The sequence below is a fragment of the Oryzias latipes genome, chromosome 23 (assembly GCF_002234675.1).
Source record: "Oryzias latipes chromosome 23, ASM223467v1".
Taxonomy (NCBI): Eukaryota; Metazoa; Chordata; class Actinopteri; order Beloniformes; family Adrianichthyidae; genus Oryzias; species Oryzias latipes.
Genome location: NC_019881.2, coordinates 24,153,846 through 24,178,408, shown reverse-complemented (window position 1 = coordinate 24,178,408; position 24,563 = coordinate 24,153,846). Strand labels below are relative to the sequence as shown.

The 24,563-nt window shown below is 49.0% G+C and overlaps 1 protein-coding gene across 3 annotated transcripts; it reads right to left on the bottom strand.

The window, feature by feature from the left end:
• Positions 1 to 204: 204 nt before the first annotated feature.
• cped1 (cadherin like and PC-esterase domain containing 1) lies at positions 205 to 23,563 on the bottom strand. 3 transcript variants are annotated; one of them, XM_023952383.1, is made up of 21 exons: positions 22,634 to 23,561; positions 16,209 to 16,374; positions 15,268 to 15,359; positions 15,096 to 15,195; positions 14,833 to 14,929; positions 14,568 to 14,715; positions 13,913 to 14,040; positions 13,761 to 13,833; positions 11,791 to 11,922; positions 11,309 to 11,413; positions 11,113 to 11,204; positions 10,992 to 11,047; positions 10,702 to 10,888; positions 10,465 to 10,633; positions 3,026 to 3,125; positions 2,819 to 2,955; positions 2,528 to 2,748; positions 2,230 to 2,331; positions 1,899 to 1,986; positions 1,677 to 1,823; positions 205 to 1,417 (listed from the first exon to the last, which is right to left on the bottom strand). In XM_023952383.1, the coding sequence occupies exons 1-21, from the start codon at positions 22,811 to 22,813 to the stop codon at positions 1,196 to 1,198; spliced, it is 2,742 nt and encodes a 913-aa protein (XP_023808151.1). In that variant the 5' UTR covers positions 22,814 to 23,561; the 3' UTR covers positions 205 to 1,195. The 3 variants fall into 3 exon arrangements, 2 of the variants coding, with proteins under 2 accessions (XP_023808151.1, XP_023808152.1); XM_023952384.1 differs by having other exon boundaries at positions 14,833 to 14,902; XR_002872741.1 differs by lacking the exon at positions 205 to 1,417 and having other exon boundaries at positions 1,718 to 1,823; positions 1,899 to 2,154; positions 22,634 to 23,563.
• Positions 23,564 to 24,563: the final 1,000 nt, after the last annotated feature.

Below are 24,563 nucleotides of genomic sequence, written 5' to 3'. Positions count from 1 at the left end.
ATGAACATCTGGCCTCAGATCGATCTGGATGGATTGTAGGAATGTCAATCGCTTAACTGATCGTTACATCCATACTAAACATCTAAACAGAGATTCTGATGAAGCATCCGCAATGAAGAGGAGGGGAATCCCCCCCACCACCAACAGAAATCCTTCCCAAAACACGAAGACGAAACCACCTCTGGCTCTAAAGAAGATCACATCAATGTTTTAAAATTTCTTTATGAGGGCGGAGCCAAACTCACAGACAAGAAAACATCAGGTGGTCCAACCGTTCCCTGCACCAGTTCCTCAACCAGGAACGGATGGAGTCCAGTTTGGATGGCGGGGTGAGGTTCGGATCCAGCTTTTACACCTCCCACAATGTAGTTATTCCAGATTAAGATTACGCTTTAGAAAAGCAGATTCTTCTGAAACTTCCAAAACAGTTTAATCTTTGAGAAGATTTGTTGATCCAGACCAAAACCTGACTGAAGCAACTAGAACTACCCAGAACCGGTAAGAAACTGATAACCAAAAATCCCCTTTAAGGGTGCAGCTATCTTAGAGCAGAAAGGTGTTTGTTTCAGGTGTCTCTTTGACCGACTCAGTAAATAAACTACTAAACTGGGCGGTACCAGGAACTTGGCGGGCAGTGGCTCTGGTTCTTCTGGCCGTTTCAGTTCAGTCTAGTTGGATTTAGTTCTATGTGATCAGGGACAGCCTGGCTCTGACCAGTCCAGTTGGATCAGCTACAGAAACATCAATCTGACCCATAGGATATGATTGGCACTGCCAACAGAACTGGACCAGTTCAAATAGTTCCATTCTGACCCAGAGCATTTCCTTTCAGAGAAACAGAATGAACAGAAAACCTGCTGGAGAACCCATACCGTAAATTAATCAACCAGAACATCTTAGTTCTGACAGAATCCATACTTGTGGTGTCTTCTGAGGGCAGTCCAGTTGGAATCAATGGTCTCTTCCTGTACTCACCTGCCCCCCACCAATAAAGCTGGGTTCTTCTTTGACTGAAATTCTCCAAAATCCCTCCTGGTTTCAGTTTACCTGTGGCTTTGTGATGTTTTGCACATTTTTTGAAACAGACGTAAGACAAGTTTCAACAAAAACATCATTTCCAAAGTTCTGGTTTTTCAAAGTCTGACAGAATCCTGCAGGTGTCTACAGTCCTCGTTCAGCAGCACACAGGTGAGTCTCAGTCCTCGAATCTGGGACACAGGCGGCTCAGCAAGACCTCAGAGTACACCTGATTAACCGGCCCCCTGACATGATAGGTTGGAGGGGAAGACTGCTTCACCTGGTCTAGGTCCCGTGCGGGTGATGAGCTGGTCAGTCCGGATTCAGTTAGACCGGTCCTCGGTTCTTTGGTTCGGAATTGGGAATCATCCTGAGGTTTTGAATTTGGAAGTTTTTCCACCTGAAAAAAATGTTTTGACGGAGACAGTTGGACAGAAACAGGAGACCAGAATCTGTGTTAGTCAGGAATTGGAGTACTGCGATCTCAGGTGGATCCCATGTTTGTGGAGAACTGGACAATGATGTCCCATGAAGAACCTGTTAGGTGAGAACCAGACTACTGCGATCTCACCTAGATCCAGGTTCATTCTCGGTTGTGATTTTGGAACATCAGATTTTTCAGTTTGATCTAGAACTGACAGATGGCCGACGGACGTTACCTCATGGAAGTGGCAAGCACAGCGTCCCTGCAGAAACTCTTTGTGTCGACCCATGGTAATACTGAGCGTGTCAATCACCTCGAACCCTAGCTTCTCTGCTGTGGAGATAATTTCCAGGTTCTGTCTGAACAGAGCTTGGACCTCAGTCTGAAAGAAACACGAAGATCAATTGAAGCGCTTCGTTGAGATGATTCAGAAGATGGTTCTTCACGGGGAACTCACCAAAGTCAGGGATCTGATTCCATCCATAGGAAGGTGGAAGCCCATCCCCAGAGACTTGACAACAACCAAAACGTTCCGGAGAGACTTTCTGAATAGGAGAAAGACGATGATTGGCTGGAGATCACACCACTGTACGCTGAAGATCATGAACCACACTGTGGTTTGACTCCCAGGAGCTTTGGAGGTCCAATGGATTTGACATGAATGTTTTGGGGGGGTTCTGTCCTGTGGGTCAGGTCAGGACAGGGAACCATCTCTGAGAACTCAGAAATGTTCCGGTTAATGGCCTGGAAGACCTACATGAACTTGACCTTGCTGCTTTTCTTTTTACCTGTCCAGAACTTCCTGTATGGTTTTCAGGTGTTTGGTCTTCAGCCACTGAACTCCTCCCACCACCAGAACCGTCAGGTTGGAGTTCACCAGAGGTCCAGACCTTCAAAGAAAAGTGCTTCCATTTTTGAAGGTGAAAACGTGTTTCCGGTGTGAGGGCTTGCTCAAATGACTGATCGAGTCCCCATACTTGGACGGAACATCCCTGGGGTTTGGGCGCCGTCTCACAGGTACACCCATGACACTTCTGCAGCTCCTGACTGAACTTTAGGTTTTAGATGATTAGAACGTGCTCTCACCTGTCCAACAGTTGCAGCAGCACCTCCCTGAAAGCTGGCCTCTGGCTCCTCTCCATCCAGAACTGAGGGTAATACGAGTAGCTGACCTGGGACCGCCCCTTATTCAGGTTCTGATAGATCAGCGTGTTGTGAGCTTTGCCCCAGTCCTCCAGACTTGAGTTGAGTCGCTCCATCAGGAAGTACATCATCCCGCGGTTGGTGGAGTCCCCAATGAAGAGCACCTGAGAGAGAGGAGGCAGGTGATCCCCTTCCCCACCTGGACATCACATGATCTACAACCTGCTGACCCACCTTTCTGTCTGTCATACAGTCCTGCAGCAGGGGGCGCTTCACCAGCGGATGGTAACAACCGTCTGGTTGCCAGGCTACCTCTCTCCAATCACATGTCCTGTTGTCTGAACAGCTTAGACATGGAACCACCCACCGACCTGAGGGAGAACCGGGTCAGAGAAATGTCTGTGATGGACCACGTTGATGGCTCTCAGTGGGGCAACAGACCTGGGGCGCGTCCGGAGCTGCAGGTTTTTACTGGACTTGGAGACATGGCGTAAGGCTGAAGACCACAGGGAAGACTTGGCTGGACCAAAAGACTGCAGTCCTAGAGAGGGAGGGAGGAATGGAGGTTCAGATCTGACTGGAGGATCTTTAGATCCATTCTTTGGAGCAGCAAACCCTAAGGGAGGAAGTTTGGGAAGTTTTGGACGGGCTGCTCTTTGTGTGTGACGTCGGTTGGTAGCTTCGCTCAGGTTGGTCTCATGAAGCAATGAAGGAGCTGTGATCCTTCTGCCAGAACAGCGTGGTCCCCAAAAAGGAACCCGACACAGAGCAGAAGGGGACCTTTGGAACAAACTGAGTTTTTGATCGAGACACTGATCGCTTTTTCTGTTCATTTGTCCTGTTGAGCAGAAGCTCTGGATTCTGTAGACCTGCTCTCAAGTCCATCCATCAGCTTCGCGCTCCGGGATTCTTTCATCTTTCTGCTCCTTCACTCATTACCCTCAGAGGTCAGAAGTCAAACAAAGGCTTCCAGCTCTGCTCCGGGGCCCCTAGGAGCTCCTGCGTCTGGCTGTGACTTCAGAGCTGTCATCAAAAACACATCCTGCTAGAGCCTTATCTTCCTCAGCGACTGAAGGTTTTAACAAAGCAGCGCCACATTCCGCACGCCGGCGCCACAGCTCGCAACAAAGTGCGACAAGAAAACTTAACAGGGATTTTCTTGTTGGTACCTGAGCTGAATGCAAACACTCACACAGGCGCGGGCGGCGCAGCACGGAGATCAGCCAGGACCTCAAACACGCTGCCGCCGCACTTTCATCCTCAACAATAAACCGTTCAGGCCGAGCCTATGCATCCAAATGAAGTGCTGTCTGTAACGCTCAAGTCCATAGTAGGAAGAGGAGACAAGGAAGAGGAGGAAGCTCTTCAGCTGGAGATCATAACAAAGGAGAGAGAGGAAGAAGAGGAGGAAGAGTGAGAACAATTGATCTGCGGCTAGAAAATCCAAAACTTCTGCAGACATTTTGGGTTCCTGTCAGCAGAGGAACCTCCTTTCCAGCTGCAGCTTGAAAACCCAAAAACTCTTATCAGGTCAGAGAGAACCTGCAGAGAACCAATGCTGCAGTAGAACCGAGGAGATGAAGAGAAGAACCAAAAACTTTGGAGAGGGAAAGTATCCTGTTCGCAACTCAGATTCAGTTTCAGGATCAGATTTACTTTATGTTCTCTGGCAGGAAATTGAGTGAATTCCAGCTGCTTCTTCTCATGAACAAAAACGTTAAAAATATAGATTTTAACTTATACATCCTGTCGTTTACATAATCTATTTAAATAAACGAGTGGCTGGACGGACCAGTTGTCTTTCTGCAGGACTGGCACAAAGGAAACCAGGTTTCGATTCCTAGGGGGCACAAGGGACACCTCCAGAGACCGTAAATTCAACTCCTCAGCCAGGATAAATATGCTGTTGTGTCGGAAAGGACATCTGGCGAACAAACCACCTGTGCGGATCAGTGAAATGTTTGGCGACCCCTGGAGGGATATGCGGACCGCTTAGACGTCCACGGACCGCTAAGGCGTCCAAATACCGCTTAGATGTCCACGGACCGCTTAGGGGTCCAAAGACCGCTTAGGGGTCCACAGACCGCTTAGACGTCCAAGTACCGCTTAGAAGTCCACAGACGGCTTATACGTCCACGGACAGCTAAGGCGTCCACGGACCGCTAAGGCGTCCACGGACCGCTTAGGCGTCCACGGACCGCTTAGGCGTCCACGGACCGCTTGGGCGTCCAAGTACCACTTAGACGTTAACGGACCGCTTAGACGTCAACGGACCACTTAGACGTCAACGGACCGCTTAGGCATCCACGGAACGCTAAGGCGTCCACGGACCGCTTAGACGTCCACGGATCGCTAAGGCGTCCACGGACCGCTAAGACATCCACGGACCGCTTCGACGTCCAAGTACTGCTTAGTCGTTCACAGACCGCTTAGGCGTCCACGGACCGCTTAGGCGTCCACGGACCGCTTAGACGACCACGGACCGCTAAGGCGTCCACGGACTGCTTAGACGTCCACGGACCGCTAAGGCGTCCAAGTACCGCTTAGACGTCGACGGACCGCTTAGTGGTCCAAGGACCGCTTAGCCGTCCAAGTACCGCTTAGACGTCCAAGTACCGCTTAGACGTCCATAGACCGCTAAGGCGTCCACGGACCGCTAAGGCGTCCAAGTACCGATTAGACGTCCACGGACCGCTTAGGTGTCCAAGGACCGCTTTGACATCCACGGACCGCTAAGGCGTCCATGAAACCGCTTAGACGTTCACGGACCGCTAAGGCGTCCAAATACCGCCTAGACGTCCACGGACCACTTAGGCGACCACGGACCGCTTAGGGGTCCACAGACCCCTTAGGGGTCCAAGTACCGCTTAGACGTCCACGGACAGCTAAGGCGTCCACGGACCGCTAAGGCGTCCAAGTATCTGTATCGGGTGAAACTGTCTTTGACCTCTACATTTCATGAAAGATCTGCCAAAATCTGAAAAAAAATTCTCCTAACTATTAAATATGCTTTCTATAGGAGATATAATAATAAACGAGAATTTGCTGAGTCTGTGATTTTATTAGCAGCATCAGCGTAGACGTCCACGGACCGCTTAGGTGTCCACGGGCCGCTTAGACATCCACAGACCGCTTAGGCGTCCAAGTACCGCTTAGGCGTCCACACACCGCTAAGGCGTCCAAGTACCGCTTAAACGTCCACGGACCGCTTACTCGTCCAAGTACCGCTTAGGCGTCCAAGTACCGCTTAGACGTCCAAGGACTGCTAAGGCGTCCGCGGACCACTTAGGCGTCCGCAGACCGCTTAGACGTCCACGGACCGCTTAGGCGTCCAAGTGCCGCTTAGATGTCCACGGACCGCTTAGGGGTCCAAAGACCGCTTAGGGGTCCACAGACCGCTTAGACGTCCAAGTACCGCTTAGAAGTCCACAGACGGCTTATACGTCCACGGACAGCTAAGGCGTCCACGGACCGCTAAGGCGTCCACGGACCGCTTAGGCGTCCACGGACCGCTTAAGCGTCCACGGACCGCTTGGGCGTCCACGGACCGCTTGGGCGTCCAAGTACCACTTAGACGTTAACGGACCGCTTAGACGTCAACGGACCGCTTAGACGTCAACGGACCGCTTAGGCATCCACGGAACGCTAAGGCGTCCACGGACCGCTTAGACGTCCACGGATCGCTAAGGCGTCCACGGACCGCTAAGACGTCCACGGACCGCTTCGACGTCCAAGTACTGCTTAGTCGTTCACAGACCGCTTAGGCGTCCACGGACCGCTTAGGCGTCCACGGACCGCTTAGACGACCACGGACCGCTAAGGCGTCCACGGACTGCTTAGACGTCCACGGACCGCTAAGGCGTCCAAGTACCGCTTAGACGTCGACGGACCGCTTAGTGGTCCAAGGACCGCTTAGCCGTCCAAGTACCGCTTAGACGTCCAAGTACCGCTTAGACGTCCATAGACCGCTAAGGCGTCCACGGACCGCTAAGGCGTCCAAGTACCGATTAGACGTCCACGGACCGCTTAGGTGTCCAAGGACCGCTTTGACATCCACGGACCGCTAAGGCGTCCATGAAACCGCTTAGACGTTCACGGACCGCTAAGGCGTCCAAATACCGCCTAGACGTCCACGGACCACTTAGGCGACCACGGACCGCTTAGGGGTCCACAGACCCCTTAGGGGTCCAAGTACCGCTTAGACGTCCACGGACAGCTAAGGCGTCCACGGACCGCTAAGGCGTCCAAGTATCTGTATCGGGTGAAACTGTCTTTGACCTCTACATTTCATGAAAGATCTGCCAAAATCTGAAAAAAAATTCTCCTAACTATTAAATATGCTTTCTATAGGAGATATAATAATAAACGAGAATTTGCTGAGTCTGTGATTTTATTAGCAGCATCAGCGTAGACGTCCACGGACCGCTTAGGTGTCCACGGGCCGCTTAGACATCCACAGACCGCTTAGGCGTCCAAGTACCGCTTAGGCGTCCACACACCGCTAAGGCGTCCAAGTACCGCTTAGACGTCCACGGACCGCTTACTCGTCCAAGTACCGCTTAGGCGTCCAAGTACCGCTTAGACGTCCAAGGACTGCTAAGGCGTCCGCGGACCACTTAGGCGTCCGCAGACCGCTTAGACGTCCACGGACCGCTTAGGCGTCCAAGTGCCGCTTAGACATCCACGGACCACTTAGGCGTCCAAGTACCGCTTAAACGTCCACGGACCGCTTAGGCGTCCACAGACTGCTTGGGGGTCCACAGACCGCTTAGACGTCCAAGTACCGCTAAGAAGTCCACAGACCGCTTAGACGTCCACGGACCGTTTAGGCGTCCAAGTACCGCTTAGACGTCAACGGACCGCTTAGACGTCAAAGGACCGTTTAGGCATCCACGGACCGCTTAGGCGTCCACGGACCGCTTAGGCGTCCACGGACCGCTAAGTCGTCCACGGACCGCTAAGACGTCCACCGACCGCTCCGACGTCCACGGACCGCTTAGACGTCCACGGACCGCTTAGGTGTCAGCAGATCGCTTAGACGTCAACAAACCGCTTAGACGTCCACAGACCGCTAAGGTGTCCACGGACAGCTTAGGCGTCCAAGTACCGCTTAGACGTCCACGGACCGCAAAGGCGTCCAAGTACCGCTTAGACGTCCACGGAACGCTAAGGCGTCCAAGTACCGCTTAGACGTCCATGGACCGCTTAGGCGTCCGCAGATCGCTTAGACGTTCACGGACCGCTTAGGCGTCCACGGACCGCTTAGACGTCCAAGTACCGCTTAGACATCCACGGACCACTTAGGCTTCCAAGTACCGCTTAGACGTCCACGGACCACTTAGGCGTCCACGGACCACTTAGGCGTCCACGGACCGCTTAGACGTCCACGGACCGCTTAGACATCCACGGACAGCTTAGGTGTCAGCAGATCGCTTAGACGTCAACAGACCGCTTAGACGTCCACAGACCGCTAAGGTGTCCACGGACAGCTTAGGCGTCCAAGTACTGCTTAGACGTCCACGGACCACTTAGGCGACCACGGACCGCTTAGGGGTCCACAGACCCCTTAGGGGTCCAAGTACCGCTTAGACGTCCACGGACAGCTAAGGCGTCCACGGACCACTAAGGCGTCCAAGTATCTGTATCGGGTGAAACTGTCTTTGACCTCTACATTTCATGAAAGATCTGCCAAAATCTGAAAAAAAATTCTCCTAACTATTAAATATGCTTTCTATAGGAGATATAATAATAAACGAGAATTTGCTGAGTCTGTGATTTTATTAGCAGCATCAGCGTAGACGTCCACGGACCGCTTAGGTGTCCACGGGCCGCTTAGACATCCACAGACCGCTTAGGCGTCCAAGTACCGCTTAGGCGTCCACACACCGCTAAGGCGTCCAAGTACCGCTTAGACGTCCACGGACCGCTTACTCGTCCAAGTACCGCTTAGGCGTCCAAGTACCGCTTAGACGTCCAAGGACTGCTAAGGCGTCCGCGGACCACTTAGGCGTCCGCAGACCGCTTAGACGTCCACGGACCGCTTAGGCGTCCAAGTGCTGCTTAGACATCCACGGACCACTTAGGCGTCCAAGTACCGCTTAAACGTCCACGGACCGCTTAGGCGTCCACAGACTGCTTGGGGGTCCACAGACCGCTTAGACGTCCAAGTACCGTTAAGAAGTCCACAGACCGCTTAGACGTCCACGGACCGTTTAGGCGTCCAAGTACCGCTTAGACGTCAACGGACCGCTTAGACGTCAAAGGACCGCTTAGACGTCCACAGACCGCTAAGGTGTCCACGGACAGCTTAGGCGTCCAAGTACCGCTTAGACGTCCACGGACCGCAAAGGCGTCCAAGTACCGCTTAGACGTCCACGGAACGCTAAGGCGTCCAAGTACCGCTTAGACGTCCATGGACCGCTTAGGCGTCCGCAGATCGCTTAGACGTTCACGGACCGCTTAGGCGTCCACGGACCGCTTAGACGTCCAAGTACCGCTTAGACATCCACGGACCACTTAGGCTTCCAAGTACCGCTTAGACGTCCACGGACCACTTAGGCGTCCACGGACCACTTAGGCGTCCACGGACCGCTTAGACGTCCACGGACCGCTTAGACGTCCACGGACAGCTTAGGTGTCAGCAGATCGCTTAGACGTCAACAGACCGCTTAGACGTCCACAGACCGCTAAGGTGTCCACGGACAGCTTAGGCGTCCAAGTACCGCTTAGACGTCCACGGACCGCAAAGGCGTCCAAGTACCGCTTAGAAGTCCACGGAACGCTAAGGCGTCCAAGTACCGCTTAGACGTCCACGGACCGCTTAGGCGTCCGCAGATCGCTTAGACGTTCACGGACCGCTAAGGCGTCCACGGACCGCTAAGGCGTCCAAGTACCGCTTAAATGTCCACGGACGGCTTAGTCGTTCACGGACCGCTTAGGTGTCCAAGTAGCGCTTAGACGTCCATAGACCGCTAATGCGTCCACGGACCGCTAAGGCGTCCAAGTACCGCTTAGACGTCGACGGACCGCTTAGTGGTCCAAGGACCGCTTAGCCGTCCAAGTACCGCTTAGACGTCCAAGTACCGCTTAGACGTCCATAGACCGCTAAGGCGTCCACGGACCGCTAAGGCGTCCAAGTACCGATTAGATGTCCACGGACCGCTTAGGTGTCCAAGGACCGCTTTGACATCCACGGACCGCTAAGGCGTCCAAATGCCGCCTAGACGTCCACGGACCACTTAGGCGACCACGGACCGCTTAGGGGTCCACAGACCCCTTAGGGGTCCAAGTACCGCTTAGACGTCCACGGACAGCTAAGCCGTCCACGGACCGCTAAGGCGTCCAAGTATCTGTATCGGGTGAAACTGTCTTTGACCTCTACATTTCATGAAAGATCTGCCAAAATCTGAAAAAAAATTCTCCTAACTATTAAATATGCTTTCTATAGGAGATATAATAATAAACGAGAATTTGCTGAGTCTGATTTTATTAGCAGCATCACCAGAACATCACAGATTCCGTTTTTGTATCTCAGCCGAGCGGCTTTGATGTGTGGCAGCAGCTGCTGCTATAAATCCATTCTCTGAATAGAACTCCTGGTTAGGTCCAATAAATGGAAATGTTTCGGTGTCGGTTAGAGCAGGCGCCTCAACAGGTCAGCGGACGTGTCAAAGTCACATGAGCAAGGAGAATGTCCTGACATCAGAGTGACAGACGGATGTGAAGGATAGAATCCCGTAGATTTTCAGAACAAGTATTGCAAATAATAAATAAAACAGGAACAATGTAAGTTATGTCCCGGTACCAACTGACCCACATGGGTTCTCAGATGTGGACCATAACCCACCTGTCCTCTTATGTCACCTGCTGTGCTGACATACCTGCAGGAAGGAGCACATCACATGATCTCCCAACATGGGGAGAATGGGCCGGCCTTCGCGGAGCACATGGATGGTGTAGATCGCCATGACAACAAGGTGTTGTTGGGATCCCCCCGTCACGAGGATGCGGATCCTGCTGGTGCCCAGGCCCACGGGATAGTTGGCCAGTCTAGAAAGAACAGGCCTAAATATTGTGAGGACGGGGCTCAAGGACGGCAGGTGGGGCTCTGGACTCACCTGGGTCCTTGCTGCTCATCCAAGTGAACCTTACAGGTGGAGCTGACGGGCTTAGGACGGATCCGGACCAAAACCGTGTCGAATGTCACCTGTGCAGAGTACTCCTTTATCCTGGGACTGAAAGGCGGAGTCAGGGCAAGGGGGGGCTCTGTGTATATTTGTCTGAGGTGGGGGTCCACGCACACACCTGACACACAGAAAGGACATGCTGTGACATCTAAAGAGGGGGGTAAACTTCTATCCAACAGACAGAGCTGCAGGAGAAAAAGTCAAATGCAGACGTTCCTCACTTCCTTGTTTTGAAGATGCTGGCTCTTTATTGGTAGAGATGTTGACGTCCTCAGCTCTGAAAAGATCCAGACGTGTCACATGACGCATGCAGTGAAACATCACATGACATCAGGGTCTCACCTGTCTTTCTGCAGCAAAAAGACAATCTGCTGTTGAAGCTCTGAGAGGCTAAGAGGAGCCGAGGAGGAGGAGGAGGAGATCCTGGGATACAGCTGCAGAAACATGGTGGTGATAAATATCATGTGTATCTTTAAACACCAAATCCCTTCAGGACCTGCAGTGACCCCCCCCCCCCCCCCCCCCCCCCCCCCCATACCAGGTGGAAGGGGAACGGAGTCTGAAGCTGCTGGAGGAAGCGTTGCAGGAACAGGAAGTGGCCCTGAGACAAACAGATGGGCCGTGTCCCTCTGCAGCTGCCAACCTGAACTCAAAAGACACACAAATTAGCCCCACCCACTGCTATGCTGCAGCTCTGACATCATTTCATGAGACCACGCCCCCCAGACCAGAATGATGGCAGGATGTTCATCATCTTCTGTCTCTGTTAGAAACATTTATGAAGCACCTTTTCCTACTTTTCTGTTCTAATTATTGTTACTTTATAACAAAATAAAATCTGTTTTCCAACGTTGTTATTTTATTTTGACAAAATAACTGATTTCCGGCAATAAAAAACTGAAAACATGAAACCTAATTTGCAGGTTTCCATGGAAACCTGTTGGAGATCTTGACACCGCACTGCTTCTGTTCTGAAGAACCGGTACGCTGAAAAACACGACATTAAGGTTCTGTGGTCACCTGGGCAGCTGAGGACAGGTATGTGGGTGGGGCCAGCAGGAAGTGCAGCACATCCTCCAGGATCTGGTCTCTAGTGATCTGTCTGTCAAAGGTGGTGTTGCTCAGAGAGGAGAAGTTCAGCTTAGTGTCCACCTGAAGACAGAAACACGCTGACATCTGCTGGACAATCAGTGTAACTGCAGCTGGTCTGAATTTAAACCCAAACTGGAACCAAGAAGCAGTGGCGGTTTTTGATATGGGCGATGTGGGCGGTCGCCCAGGGCGGCACTTCATAGGGGGCGGCATTTGCCGTGCCCGATGCGTTACAATGTACTACTATATTCAAAGAGGCGGCTTTGCGCTTTTAAATTGAAATTGCTTCAGCTGCCGACACTTAACACTTTAATTTTGACACAATGTCTTAAGAATGTCTTGATCCTGTTTCCTCTTCACACTTATGGTTAAAAAAAAAAAAAAAGATGAAATAACTCAGAGTGAAACAACGTAAAACAGGCACATGAAAAAGAATTAGGCAGAACAAACACCCGTGCTCAACCAAATTTCGACAAAAGCAGGCAATGGGGATTATTTCCCACAATTCCTTGCTCCGACACAGTAGACCCGACGCGCACGTGACCACCGCCCTCTGCTGCAAGACGCTTGCGGCCACACCTCTTTGCGGTAGTCTTTGGAACATAAGTCAAAAAACTCGAGAGGGGGGCGCAACTCGCCGGTGGCTGGCTGAATCACACTAACAGGTGATTGGGAGTCTTTTTCTATCTGACAATCAACTCTGGGCCGCAGCTGCGCCTGTCGTCATAGAGACGGAGCCGCGTGTGTCAGAGGGAAGGGGAGGGGGAGGGGTTGCAGGGGAACGGGGGCTTTAATAAACACAACTAAGGACACAAAACCAAAACCACTGCAGACGGGAGGCTAGAAACACTAAACACTCGAAACGGGGAGAGCAGACTAACATACTATGGACCAGCCCAGGAGGAAGGGAATGACAAGACTTAAATACATACAGACAACCGAGACACAGGTGAACACAATCAGGAAGGATGGGGAACCAAAGTTAAACTCACAACAAAAACGAAACAGGAAACCCTACAAAATAAGACAGGAAGTTAAACTCAAAACATGCCAGAACAAAAAGGAAACAAACCACAAGGGCAAAGAAACAGAAACCGTAACAGGGGTGGTGGGCGCAGACCATTTTTCATGGATTGAGTTTTTTTGGAGGATTTCTACTGTTGGTGTTGCACAAATTTAGGGAAATGCCAAATATTTTTGGAGTAATCCCACTGATGAATTCTATGATTTAGTCTTTAATGTTTTATAAGACCTAAACATATTAATCACAATAAGTTTTTTTTTTTAGATCTAATCCCTCTGATATGTTTCACAAAGACACACACAGGACGTCACACATTAAGAAATTATTGCTAAAACTGAAGCAGGAGTCCAGCTCTAAAAAAAATGCTCTAAAAAATGATGAAAGAGCAAAAAAAACGGAAATATTTGATTTGTTATTTCTTATTAATATTTCCAGGCTTTCTTTGTTTTGTCCTGCAGCATGTTCATATTTGTATAATTTTGACAGAATATCTTTCTATGGAGAGCAAAATATTATTTAAGGTTTAACTTGTGTTCCTGTTTTTATTTATATTTATGTTCAAAAAGTTCAGTTTAAAAGGTTTAAAAGTTTAGCTTTAGTGTGTTCAGTAAATGTTTATCTTCTTCGGCCCAAAACCTTAAGCGTGTTTTTAACTTAGGCCCCCTGTGTGACTGCGTTTGACCCCCCTGTAATACGAGTCTAGAAAATTCATGCATTTTTTGTGTAAAATGGCTAAATAGAAGATAGGGAACACAACAGGATGTTGTCAAATTTTGTAGGTGTGCGGGGGGGGGGGGGGGGGGGGGGCTGTGGGGTTACTCGCCCAGGGAGTAAGTTAGTGTAGAACCGCCACTGCCAAGAAGACATCACTCACCTGGACAATGACAGGTGAGATGGAGCCCCTGAAGAGGAGGGTGAAGGTGAGAAGCTGGAAACACAGCAAACACCTGAAACACACAGAAAAGCTTCAGACTCCACCTTGGGAGATTTGACGCAGGTTAACCTGCTACGAAAACATCAGCTCGCCTTGGTGTTGCTTCCAGCATCTCACTGTTTGAGGCTGCTTGGAGCACCTCCCCCAGCACCTCCTTCAACTGCCTCAAAGCCTGATGGGAGTCAGACGCCCCCAGCTGCTGAAGCAGGAAATCTCGGATCTGAGAAAAGAAGGAGCCGGCGATGAAGATGAGCAGAAGAAATAAAAGTCAGACCTAAAGTCAGGACCATAAATCTTTGGACAGAGACACATTCTTTCTAATTTAGTTTCTGTACATTACCACAGTGAATTTGAAATCAAACAACTCAGATGCCATTGAAGTGCATCTGAGATGCCGCAAAACCCAGCATCTGCTGATGTCCAGGAGTTCAAGACTTCAGGCTGTCATCGCCAACAAAGGCTTTTCAACCAAATATTAGGAATGAGCATTTTGTTTTCAGTTATTTCATTTGTCCAATTACTGATGAGCCCATGAAATGAAGGGATTGTGTTTCAAAAATGCTTTAGTTTTTCACATTTTTATACAATCTTTTTGTTCAACCCATGGAATAAAAGCTGAAAGTCTGCACTTCAATGGCATCTGAGTTGTTTGATTTCAAATTCCCTGTGGTAATGTACAGAAACTACATTAGAAAGAATGTGTCTCTGTCCAAATATTGATGGTCCTGACTGTAGATGAAGGCTCACCTTGAGTGGCCGACCCTGCCGCTGCTGACTCTGCACCACTACCCCCACATCATGCAGGAAGGCGGTCAGCGGGCTGACAGACGTGACCAGGACGTAGACGTTCACCATAGCAACCAGAGCGGGAGATAGGACGTCCACAGGAGAGCTCCTGTCAGAGAACACAGCTGTCAGGTCACCTGAACTGACAAAAATCAAAGGAATTGACAGAACAGGAGCAGAGCTGGAGCTGAACCGCATCAGCCTCACCTGTTTTACAGACACACACCTGTCCTTATAAAGGAGCCGCTTCCAGGAGGTGGAGCCACAGGAGCGAGGCCTCATGGGTAATTCGGCTTCTGCAGAGGTAGATCTCTTTAACCAACCTGATAAAACAGGAGCTTTCATAGTGAATGTGTGTTACCATGACAACGGATGGAAACATTAAAGCTCAAATGATGTGACCAGAGATCTGTTTGCAGCTAAAGAAGGCGGAGTCAGCTCGGCCGTTATGATACGGTTGTATCAATGATCCTCAGGATGCAGACTCACCTGAAACCGACACACCTGTCTGCTGGGAGAGAGTGAGGAAGTGACAGAAACCTCCACCTGCATCGGAGAAGGCCTTCACCAACCCCGGTATTAGGTTTACCTGTTGGCGCACAGGTGATGTGTGATGTCATTGATCAGATGAGGACCGTAGCTACACACAGGTGAGTGTTACCATGTGGTCCTGCTGCAAGAGAGAGAAGCTGATCCTCCTCAGACAGCTCTGCTCTGCGCTGCTAAGACACAGCAGGAGGCTCCACCCATTCACTGTGGAAACAGACAGGAAGTAAGGTCAGATGCCACAGCCTGCTGTTAGGAAGGGCGGAGCTATGTGGGCCTGGAATCATAACCGCTTCAAAACAAATTAAAGAAGCGTCCCATATAGCTGACCTCTAAGCTCCGCCCAGAGTTTGACGCCAAGAGAATAGCCAAGGGTGAATCGCCAAATAGCGAGGAACACCAACTAGCTCTGAAAAGATCTCATGCACACCACTTTGCTTCTCGTGCGCACAAGAAGCCCATGTTTGTTTTGTCCTGGGGGGCTGTCTCTTTGTCCCGGGGGCCTGTCTCTTTGTCCCGGGGGGCTGTCTCTTTGTCCCGGGGGGCTGTCTCTTTGGGACTCTGAGGATTGTTGATTTGTTCTTCACTAACGTGTTTTCTACACGAGAAGCTCCTCCCACATCATCTTCACAGGCTTTTCTCCAGCCTGAACACCGACACTGAAGCTGCAGGGAACCTTCATAAGATGACGATGAAGACGAGACTCTGGATGAAGAGCTCAGGACATACAGATGTTGAGAGTCTCCAGTGAAGCAGAAGAACAGGGAGAGGCAGGGACCTTCTGGGGGGGGTCTGGTTTATTTTCTTTGGGGGTTTCTTCAGACAGAACACCCCCATAAAGCTCCCCTTCTTGCAAAACCTCTTCAGACTTTTTCTCTGCTGTTGCTCTTTCTTCTTCCTGACCTGCTGAACTCAGATCTGTTTGTGTTTGCAGCTGCAGACAGGAAGTCTCCGCCCCACTGACCGGAAACACAGGAAGTGAAGAGTGCACACGTGCACACACCCAGACACCTTCCACACGTGCACACACCCAGACCACGTGCATTGTTGCCTCACCTTGTTTACCCGGCTGCATCCACAGAAAGCTCCGGGTCTCTGCATATCTGGACATTTGGACCTCATAGTCCATCTGCTGCAGAACCTGCTGGTACAACTGGACCTCAGTGTCCCAGACCGGCAGCTGACCAATCAGAACCACGGCCCGGTGATGAAGAGGAGGCCTCTGTGAGAAGACAGAGATGATTGGATGATCATCATCAGACTCACACACATGCACATTTATGCACACACACCACACACACACACGTACTACAGACCAACATGCTGATGATGATCATCATCAGACTCAAACACATGTACCCACACACATGCACATTTATGCACACACACCACACACACACACACCACACACACACACATGCACATTTATGCACACACACACACACCACACACGTACTACAGACCAACATGCACACACGCACCACACACACACACCACACACACACACACACCACACACACACATGCACATTTATGCACACACACCACACACACACACGTACTACAGACCAACATGCACACACGCACCACACACACACACCACACACACACACACACCACACACACACATGCACATTTATGCACACACACCACACACACACACGTACTACAGACCAACATGCACACACGCACCACACACACACACCACACACACACACACACCACACACACACATGCACATTTATGCACACACACCACACACACGTACTACAGACCAACATGCACACACGCACCACACACACACACCACACACACACACACACATGCACATTTATGCACACACACCACACACACACACGTACTACAGACCAACATGCACACACGCACCACACACACACACCACACACACACACACACCACACACACACATGCACATTTATGCACACACACCACACACACACACGTACTACAGACCAACATGCACACACGCACCACACACACACACCACACACACACATGCACATTTATGCACACACACCACAAACACACCACACACACGCACCACACACACACCACACACACACATGCACATTTATGCACACACACCACAAACACACCACACACACGCACCACACACACACACCACACACACACACATGCACATTTATGCACACACACCACAAACACACCACACACACGCACCACACACACACCACACACACACATGCACATTTATGCACACACACCACAAACACACCACACACACGCACCACACACACACACCACACACACACACATGCACATTTATGCACACACACCACAAACACACCACACACACGCACCACACACACACCACACACACACATGCACATTTATGCACACACACCACAAACACACCACACACACGCACCACACACACACCACACACACACATGTACTACAGACCAACATGCACACACGCACCACACACACACACCACACACACACACATGCACATTTATGCACACACACCACACACACACGCACACACCACACACACACATGCACATTTATGCACACGCACCACACACACACCACACACACACACGCACCACAGACCACACACACACATGCACTACACACACACACACACAGGAAGACATGGACAGACACAAACCCAGAGGAAGTCTCCATCTTCTGAGTTAACAACCGAGTTTCAGCAGGTTTTTCTGAATTTTCCCCCAAAAGAAGACTGAAGGGTTGTCTGCCAATCAAACCCCATTTGTTTTGACATCATAAATTCTTAAATATTTCGGGATGAAATCCCACAGGTGTGCCTGGATGCCTCCCCTGTTGGTTCCTCTCTTGTTTCTGTATCTGTCAGCTGTTTGCTCTCCTTTTTCTTCACCTCCTTCAGACTCTTTTTCTTGAAGGAATGGAGGTTCCACCAACACACTCATAGCACCAAAGGCTGTAATGTGTTCTAGAAACATCCGGAGGGTTCTAAAATGACCAGGAGGTGATGACCCGTTTCTGAGGGTCAGAGGTCACAAATGGGGACAGGTGATGGTCTTCACTGCAGCTGTCAGACCAGAATCAGCAAACAGAGAACCCTGAATGCAGCATTTGCTCCTTCCAGCCTCAGAACCTCTAAAAACTCTGGGGACTGTAAGGCAGAAGCAAAAGGATGTTCCAACAACATAACGGTGAAAGTCATGTGACTGAAAGTCATCACCAGACACGGTCAGGTGATCAGTGTCTGGAATGAAGGCCGAATGTGATTCTTCACATTCACAGAACATAGAGGATTTGATTTTTCCACCAATTTCCCACGGAAAGAGAATGCCTCCATTAAGGCGAGCTACGGGTTCAGATGATTCTTCATCCGTGTGTGTGTGTGGGGGGGGGGGGGGGTGTGTGTGTGTGTGTGTGTGTGTGAACGTATCATTTCTGCCCTGCACAGACAGAAAAAGACCTCTGGAAGAATCAGATCAGCAGCTGTGGGTTCTGTTGGTGTTTGCAGCTGTCAATCACTCAACCTTTAATTATTGCCCCTCCCTGCCCTGAAGATGCAAACGCATTACCCAGTCTCTGCTTCCCCACTTTTCATCCAACGTTCTCTTATGTTCCAGTTCAGAAGATTCATCAGAACCTTGGTTCTACCTCTTGTGTCACTATTTCCAGTCCTCAACCTGTGTCTCTTTTCTCCTCTTGCAGTATCCCTCTACCGCCAGTTTTAGATCTAATCCATGAATTCAAACATTCACCTGTCAGTTTGACCTCCTCTTTACTGTTCCTAATTCTGCTCTCATCCACTCCTCCTTTCAAACTGCAGATAAAAGCCCTGGATTAGATGAATCTATTTGAATCGGTTAGTTCAAAAGGGGCCCAAGTCCAAGAGGTTTGTTTTTCCAGGAAAAGATTTTAATTGCATATCTTAAAGGGAGGCTGCACCAAATGATTCATACTTTACCCAGATTTAGCAGCAGTTCATAGCTTACTAATGCTATAATATGAAGCCCCTCACTTTTATCATTTCAGAGGACTAGCAAACTAAAGTCTCTGGACTTGGGCCCTTCTTGAATTAAACAGGGGTGCTGCCATATTGGATAACTAGTGCTGCCATCTATGGGATAAAGCTAAACTCATGCAAGAGAGGCCCAAGTCCAGGAATTTAGCACTTAATGCATTTTAAATGTCAAGCATAGTCAATACATTACAACAGACTTGGGACATTTTTGCACATGATTAGATAGCTTTTCCCTTGAAGACCATAGATCATCTACAGTCAGGACCATCAATATTTGGACAGAGACACATTCTTTCTAATGTAGTTTCTGTGCATTACCACAGTGAATTCTAAATAAAACTACTCAGAAGCCATTGAAGTGCAGACTTTCAGCTTTTATTCCACGGGTTGAACAAAAAGATTGTATAAAAATGTGAAAAACTAAAACATTTTTTAAACACAATCCCTTCATTTCATGGGCTGGTAAGTCATTGGACAAATGAAATAAGTGAAAACCAAATGCTCATTCCTAATATTTGGTTGAAAAGCCTTTGTTGGCAATGACAGCCTGAAGTCTTGAACTCATGGACATCACCAGATGCTGGGTTTTCTCCTTCTGAATGCTCTGCCAGGCCTTTACTGCAGCGGCAAACAGTTGCTGTTTGTTTGTGGGCCTTTCTGTCTGAAGTTTAGTCTTCAACAAGTGAAATGCTGCTCAATGGGGTTAAGATCAGGTGACTGACTTGGCCATTCCAGAATATTCCACTTCTTTGCTTTAATAAACTCCTGAGTTGCGTTGGCTGTATGTTTTGGGTCGTTGTCCATCTGGATTATGAAACGCCGTCCAATCAGTTTGGCTGCATTCACCTGGATCTGCGCAGACAGGGCTGCATTCACCTGGATCTGTGCAGACAGGTTGTCTCTGAACACCTCAGAATTCATTGGGCTGCTTCTGTCCTGTGTCACGTCATCAATAAACACTAGTGTCCCAGTGCCACTAGCAGCCATGCACGCCCAGACCATCACACTGCCTCCACCGTGTTTTACTGATGATGGAGTGTGCTTTAGATCAGGAGCTTCTCCACGCTTTCTCCATACTTTTCTCTTGCCATCATTCTGGTAAAGGTTGATTTTGGTTTCATCTGTCCAAAGAATGTTTTTCCAGAACTTTTTAGATGCTTTTTAGCAAAGTCCAATCTAGCCTTCCTGTTCTTGAGGCTTCTGAGTGGCTTGCATCTTGCAGTGTTCCCTCTGGATCTACTTTCATGCAGTCTTCTTTTGATGGTAGACTTGGATATTGATCCGTCTACCTCCTGGAGAGTGTTGTTCACTTGGTTGGCTGTTATGAACGGGTTCCTCTTCACCATGGAAATGATTCTGCCATCATCCACCACTGTTGTCTTCCGTGGACGTCCAGGTCTTTGTGCGTTGCTGAGTTCACCAGTGCTTTCTTTCTTTCTTTCTCAGGATGTACCACACTGTTGGTGTTGCCACTCCTAATACTGTAGCAGTTTCTGGTTTCATGTTTTTTTTCTGTTTTCTCAGCTTAATGATGGCTCCTTTCACCTGCATGGAGAGCTCCTTTGACTGCATGTTGTCTGTTCACAGCAAAATCTTCCAAATGCAGCACGAGTCCTCTAATCAACTCCAGGCCTTTTATCTGCTTCACTCAGAATGACATAACAAGGGAATTGCCCACACCTGCCCATTCAATTGCATGGAGGTCAATTGTCCAATTACTTACCATGAAATGAAGGGATTGTGTTTAAAAAATGTTTTAGTTTTTCACATTTTTATACAATCTTTTTGTTCAACCCATGGAATAAAAGCTGAAAGTCTGCTCTTCAATGGCATCTGAGTTGTTTGATTTCAAATTCACTGTGGTAATGTACAGAAACTAAATTAGAAAGAATGTGTCTCTGTCCAAATATTTATGGTCCTGACTTTAATATCTCTATTTTGAAAAATTGTGAACTTGGGCCCCTTTTGAACCAACCGATTCAATTGTAATAACCTATTCCACATTTCCAATCTGCCTTTCCTTTCAAACATTTTCCAAAAAGTAGTAGCTTCCCACCTCCAGGTACATCTTTCTCAAAACATCGTCTTGGAGCAGTTCCGTTTTCGTCCTCTTCATCGCACTGAAACTGCTCTGGTAGGTTTGGGAGGACCTCCTGGTGGAGTCCAGCCTCCTCAGAGTTCTTGTCCTCCTCGACCTCAGTGCAGCCTTAGACAAACATTTCTCATTCTACCGTCCTACAGCGACCCTCGGCTATTGCCATTCCTCGCACCAGCCTCCACTGGTTTGAGTCTTTCCTCTCCGGCCGCAGAGCCTTCCCCAGTCATCTCAGGGGTGCCCCAGGGCTCTGTCCTTGGGCCGCCCCTCTTCATCATTTACCTCCTCCCACCTGGAAATATTTTCAAGAAATTCAATGTACAACTCCACTGTTACGCTGACGATGCACAGCTTTATTTATTGACCACACCCCACTCTACACTCCCCCCCAGAGCTCTCACAACCTGCTTATCAGAAGTTCGATCTTGGTTCTTGTCAAAATCATTGCAACTTCTCCTTTTGCTTCCAAAGCCGTCTCTAACTGCAGTCACCATACCCTCTGCTGTGACCATCTGGTCTCCTCCTACGAAGTAAGACGTCTTGCTGTCATACGTGACAGCTGCCAATCATTTCACTCTTATGTCCTTTGATATTTCCTGGTCATCGTTCTTTCATCTACCAACATCTTCGAGCCTCCCTCCCTCCCCACAGAACCTGTGTTTTTGGTTCACAGCCTTGTCCCTTCTCGCTTGGACTTCTGCAACTCTCTCCTCTTCGACCCCCCAGCAGGAAAAAGTCCAGCTGGACAGAACTCTGTCACCCGGATTATTGCCAAAACACTTCACCCCGCGCCGCCCCTGAAATCAGGAACACACCTCTTTCTTTTTATTTTATTTCAGTCCAAACTCAAAACTCATCTGTTACAAATGTCGGCTGCTCTTCATTCCTGTTTTCTCTACATTTTTAGAATAGTAACCGTTTTTATTTTTGGTGTTGGTCCCAACTGTAAAGTGTCCTTGGGAGTCCGGAAAGGTGCCTTAAATTATGTTTTTTACTATTAGTATTAAACTCAAAGAGGAAGGAGGAGTCTGAAGTGATGTAATTATGAGAACAGCCAATCCATCACGACGCTCCATCAGTGGTTCCTTCCATTTGATTCCAATCAGCTCTAAAGTTTAGGGTGGAGGTCAAACCAGCAAAACACACATCAGCTGAACGAAAAGACCCCGCCCATAAAAGAAAAGACTCCGCCCGCACTCGAGGATCCGTTTGGGTTCTCAGACTCCAGATGGGTCAAAGCAGAACCAGAGGGGCAGTACTTGGCTGGTGTTTGTCAGTCCAGGACAGTAACGGACTTCCTGACTGGATAAGGTTCCGGACCGGACCTTTCAACTGCTCTTCTGAGGACTTTGTCAGCAGACCTGGAGGTGTGACTCACCTGTGCGTCCTTGTGCGCAGACTCCAAAGCGGAGATCAGCCTCCTGGTGTCCAGCAGAGATTCAGCGGACCCACGCTGCGAACCGGACTGGGGTTTGGACCGGTTCCAGCTCATATAGCAGACACACAGAAACAAAAGCAACAGCACGGGCCCGGTGAGCGCGCGCCGGCGTAGGAGCATTCTGAAGAAGAGGACCAACCCCCTCAAAAAAAAGTTTTCCAGTCCAGAACCGGAACCCCGTCTCTGCTCCAGACAGTAAACTAGGCTGCCGTCCGAATGGTGTCCGGTTCTAAATCCAGAGCAGCTAAAGTCTGAAGCTGTCTGGGAGGTCGGGACCTCCTCCCTGTTTCTCCTGCGCGTGCCCGCTAAGGTTATTTCGGGATTGCGCGCGCGCAGCTACGTGAAAGCAAAATACTTTCTGGAAACGTCCGTCTGTCCAGACTAGATCCCGAGTCCAGTCTGAAATGTTCCAAACGGACCGCTTCAGACGCGGTTCTGACCCGGAGTCCTGGTGGAAGTGAGCTGGACCTCACCAGCATCTGCTTCTCATCAACAGGCACGTGGGTGTGAACGCGCGCGCGCTCTGGCACGCAGACTCTCTGATTGGAGATGATCCGGATCACTGCGCTCCTTACGCGCCCGGTTCTGGTTCTGCTGTCCGAACCACAGTGGATCACACACCGGAGCCGCAAAGGCTCGTTCTAGCGGGTTCGGGGAAAAGGTCAGAACTTTTTGGTATCATGAAAGGAAAGTCAGAAAGAAAGAAAGAGGTTCGGTTTTTACCGGATCTTAGGTCCGCAAAGTGAGGAGGCCTCTGCAGGGGCGCGCACAGGATTTTACAGGGACGGGGGCTCACAGGGGGAGAAAGGCAGCAAAAACACATTTTTGTCCTGTAACCCCTTGTTCTATCCTAGGCACTTTAACATTGGGAGTTGGGTCATCTAGACCCACTAGACCCTTTTTTCTTCAATGATTTGTGATCTTCACTGGTGTCCATGGATTACATGAAATCTTTCCACCTTTGTCATGGTAGGGAGAACACGTCAATGTTAGGGGGGGCGGGGTGCTGGGGGTCATACACTGTCAGAAAAAAGGGTACGGTTGGGGTACGTTTGTGAACACTTAGGGTACAAATGGTGAATTTGTACCCTAAGTGAGTCATAATTACACCTTAGGGTACTCATATCTACCATTTAAGGATAAAAAAGGTACAAATATGTTTCCAACCATCAGAGGGCCCATATTTGGACCCTTTATTCCACAAACAAAGGTACAATCACTTGTGTGACAAAAGTAATAATTCAAAGTGTATGAAACGTCACCCAAAATCATTTAATACGTTGTTGGTTATTTATTTAAATAACCAAATATATTTAAGAGAGCACACATCTTTTATGACTAGTTCTGAACAGTACACAAGCAAATTATATTTTATTGATTGTGCAGAGCATCAAGATAATAACTTTTAAACATGTATTAGTGTGAGCCTGTTTTTTTTACTTATATATAAGTAAAAATATACTTATATTTAATTTAGAGCAAAAGCACAATGTAGACAAAATTATTTGATGTTTTTCACCTTATATGGTGTACTTTAACTTGGCCTAAGTTCAATTTAAATTTCTAGTTTTTGAGCTGTTAATTTAAGTTATTTTTTTTCTAATCATGCATTCTCATAAAAAAGTAAATTTCTCTGTTACTACGATACATTAAGTGTACATATTAGTACCTTTTAGCTTTTGTACCTACACAGGAAAAATGAGAGAGTACTTTTTTCGGAGTTACCATCAGTATTTTTTATTTAAGTAGGTGTAAAAACGTAGAGGAAATATGTTGGAGTAAACCAGCGAGACCACGCCCACTCTGCTTTCTTAAGTTTCGTTTCTTCCGCCATTTTGTTATCCCGCAGCGGCTGGAGGAAGATAGAGGC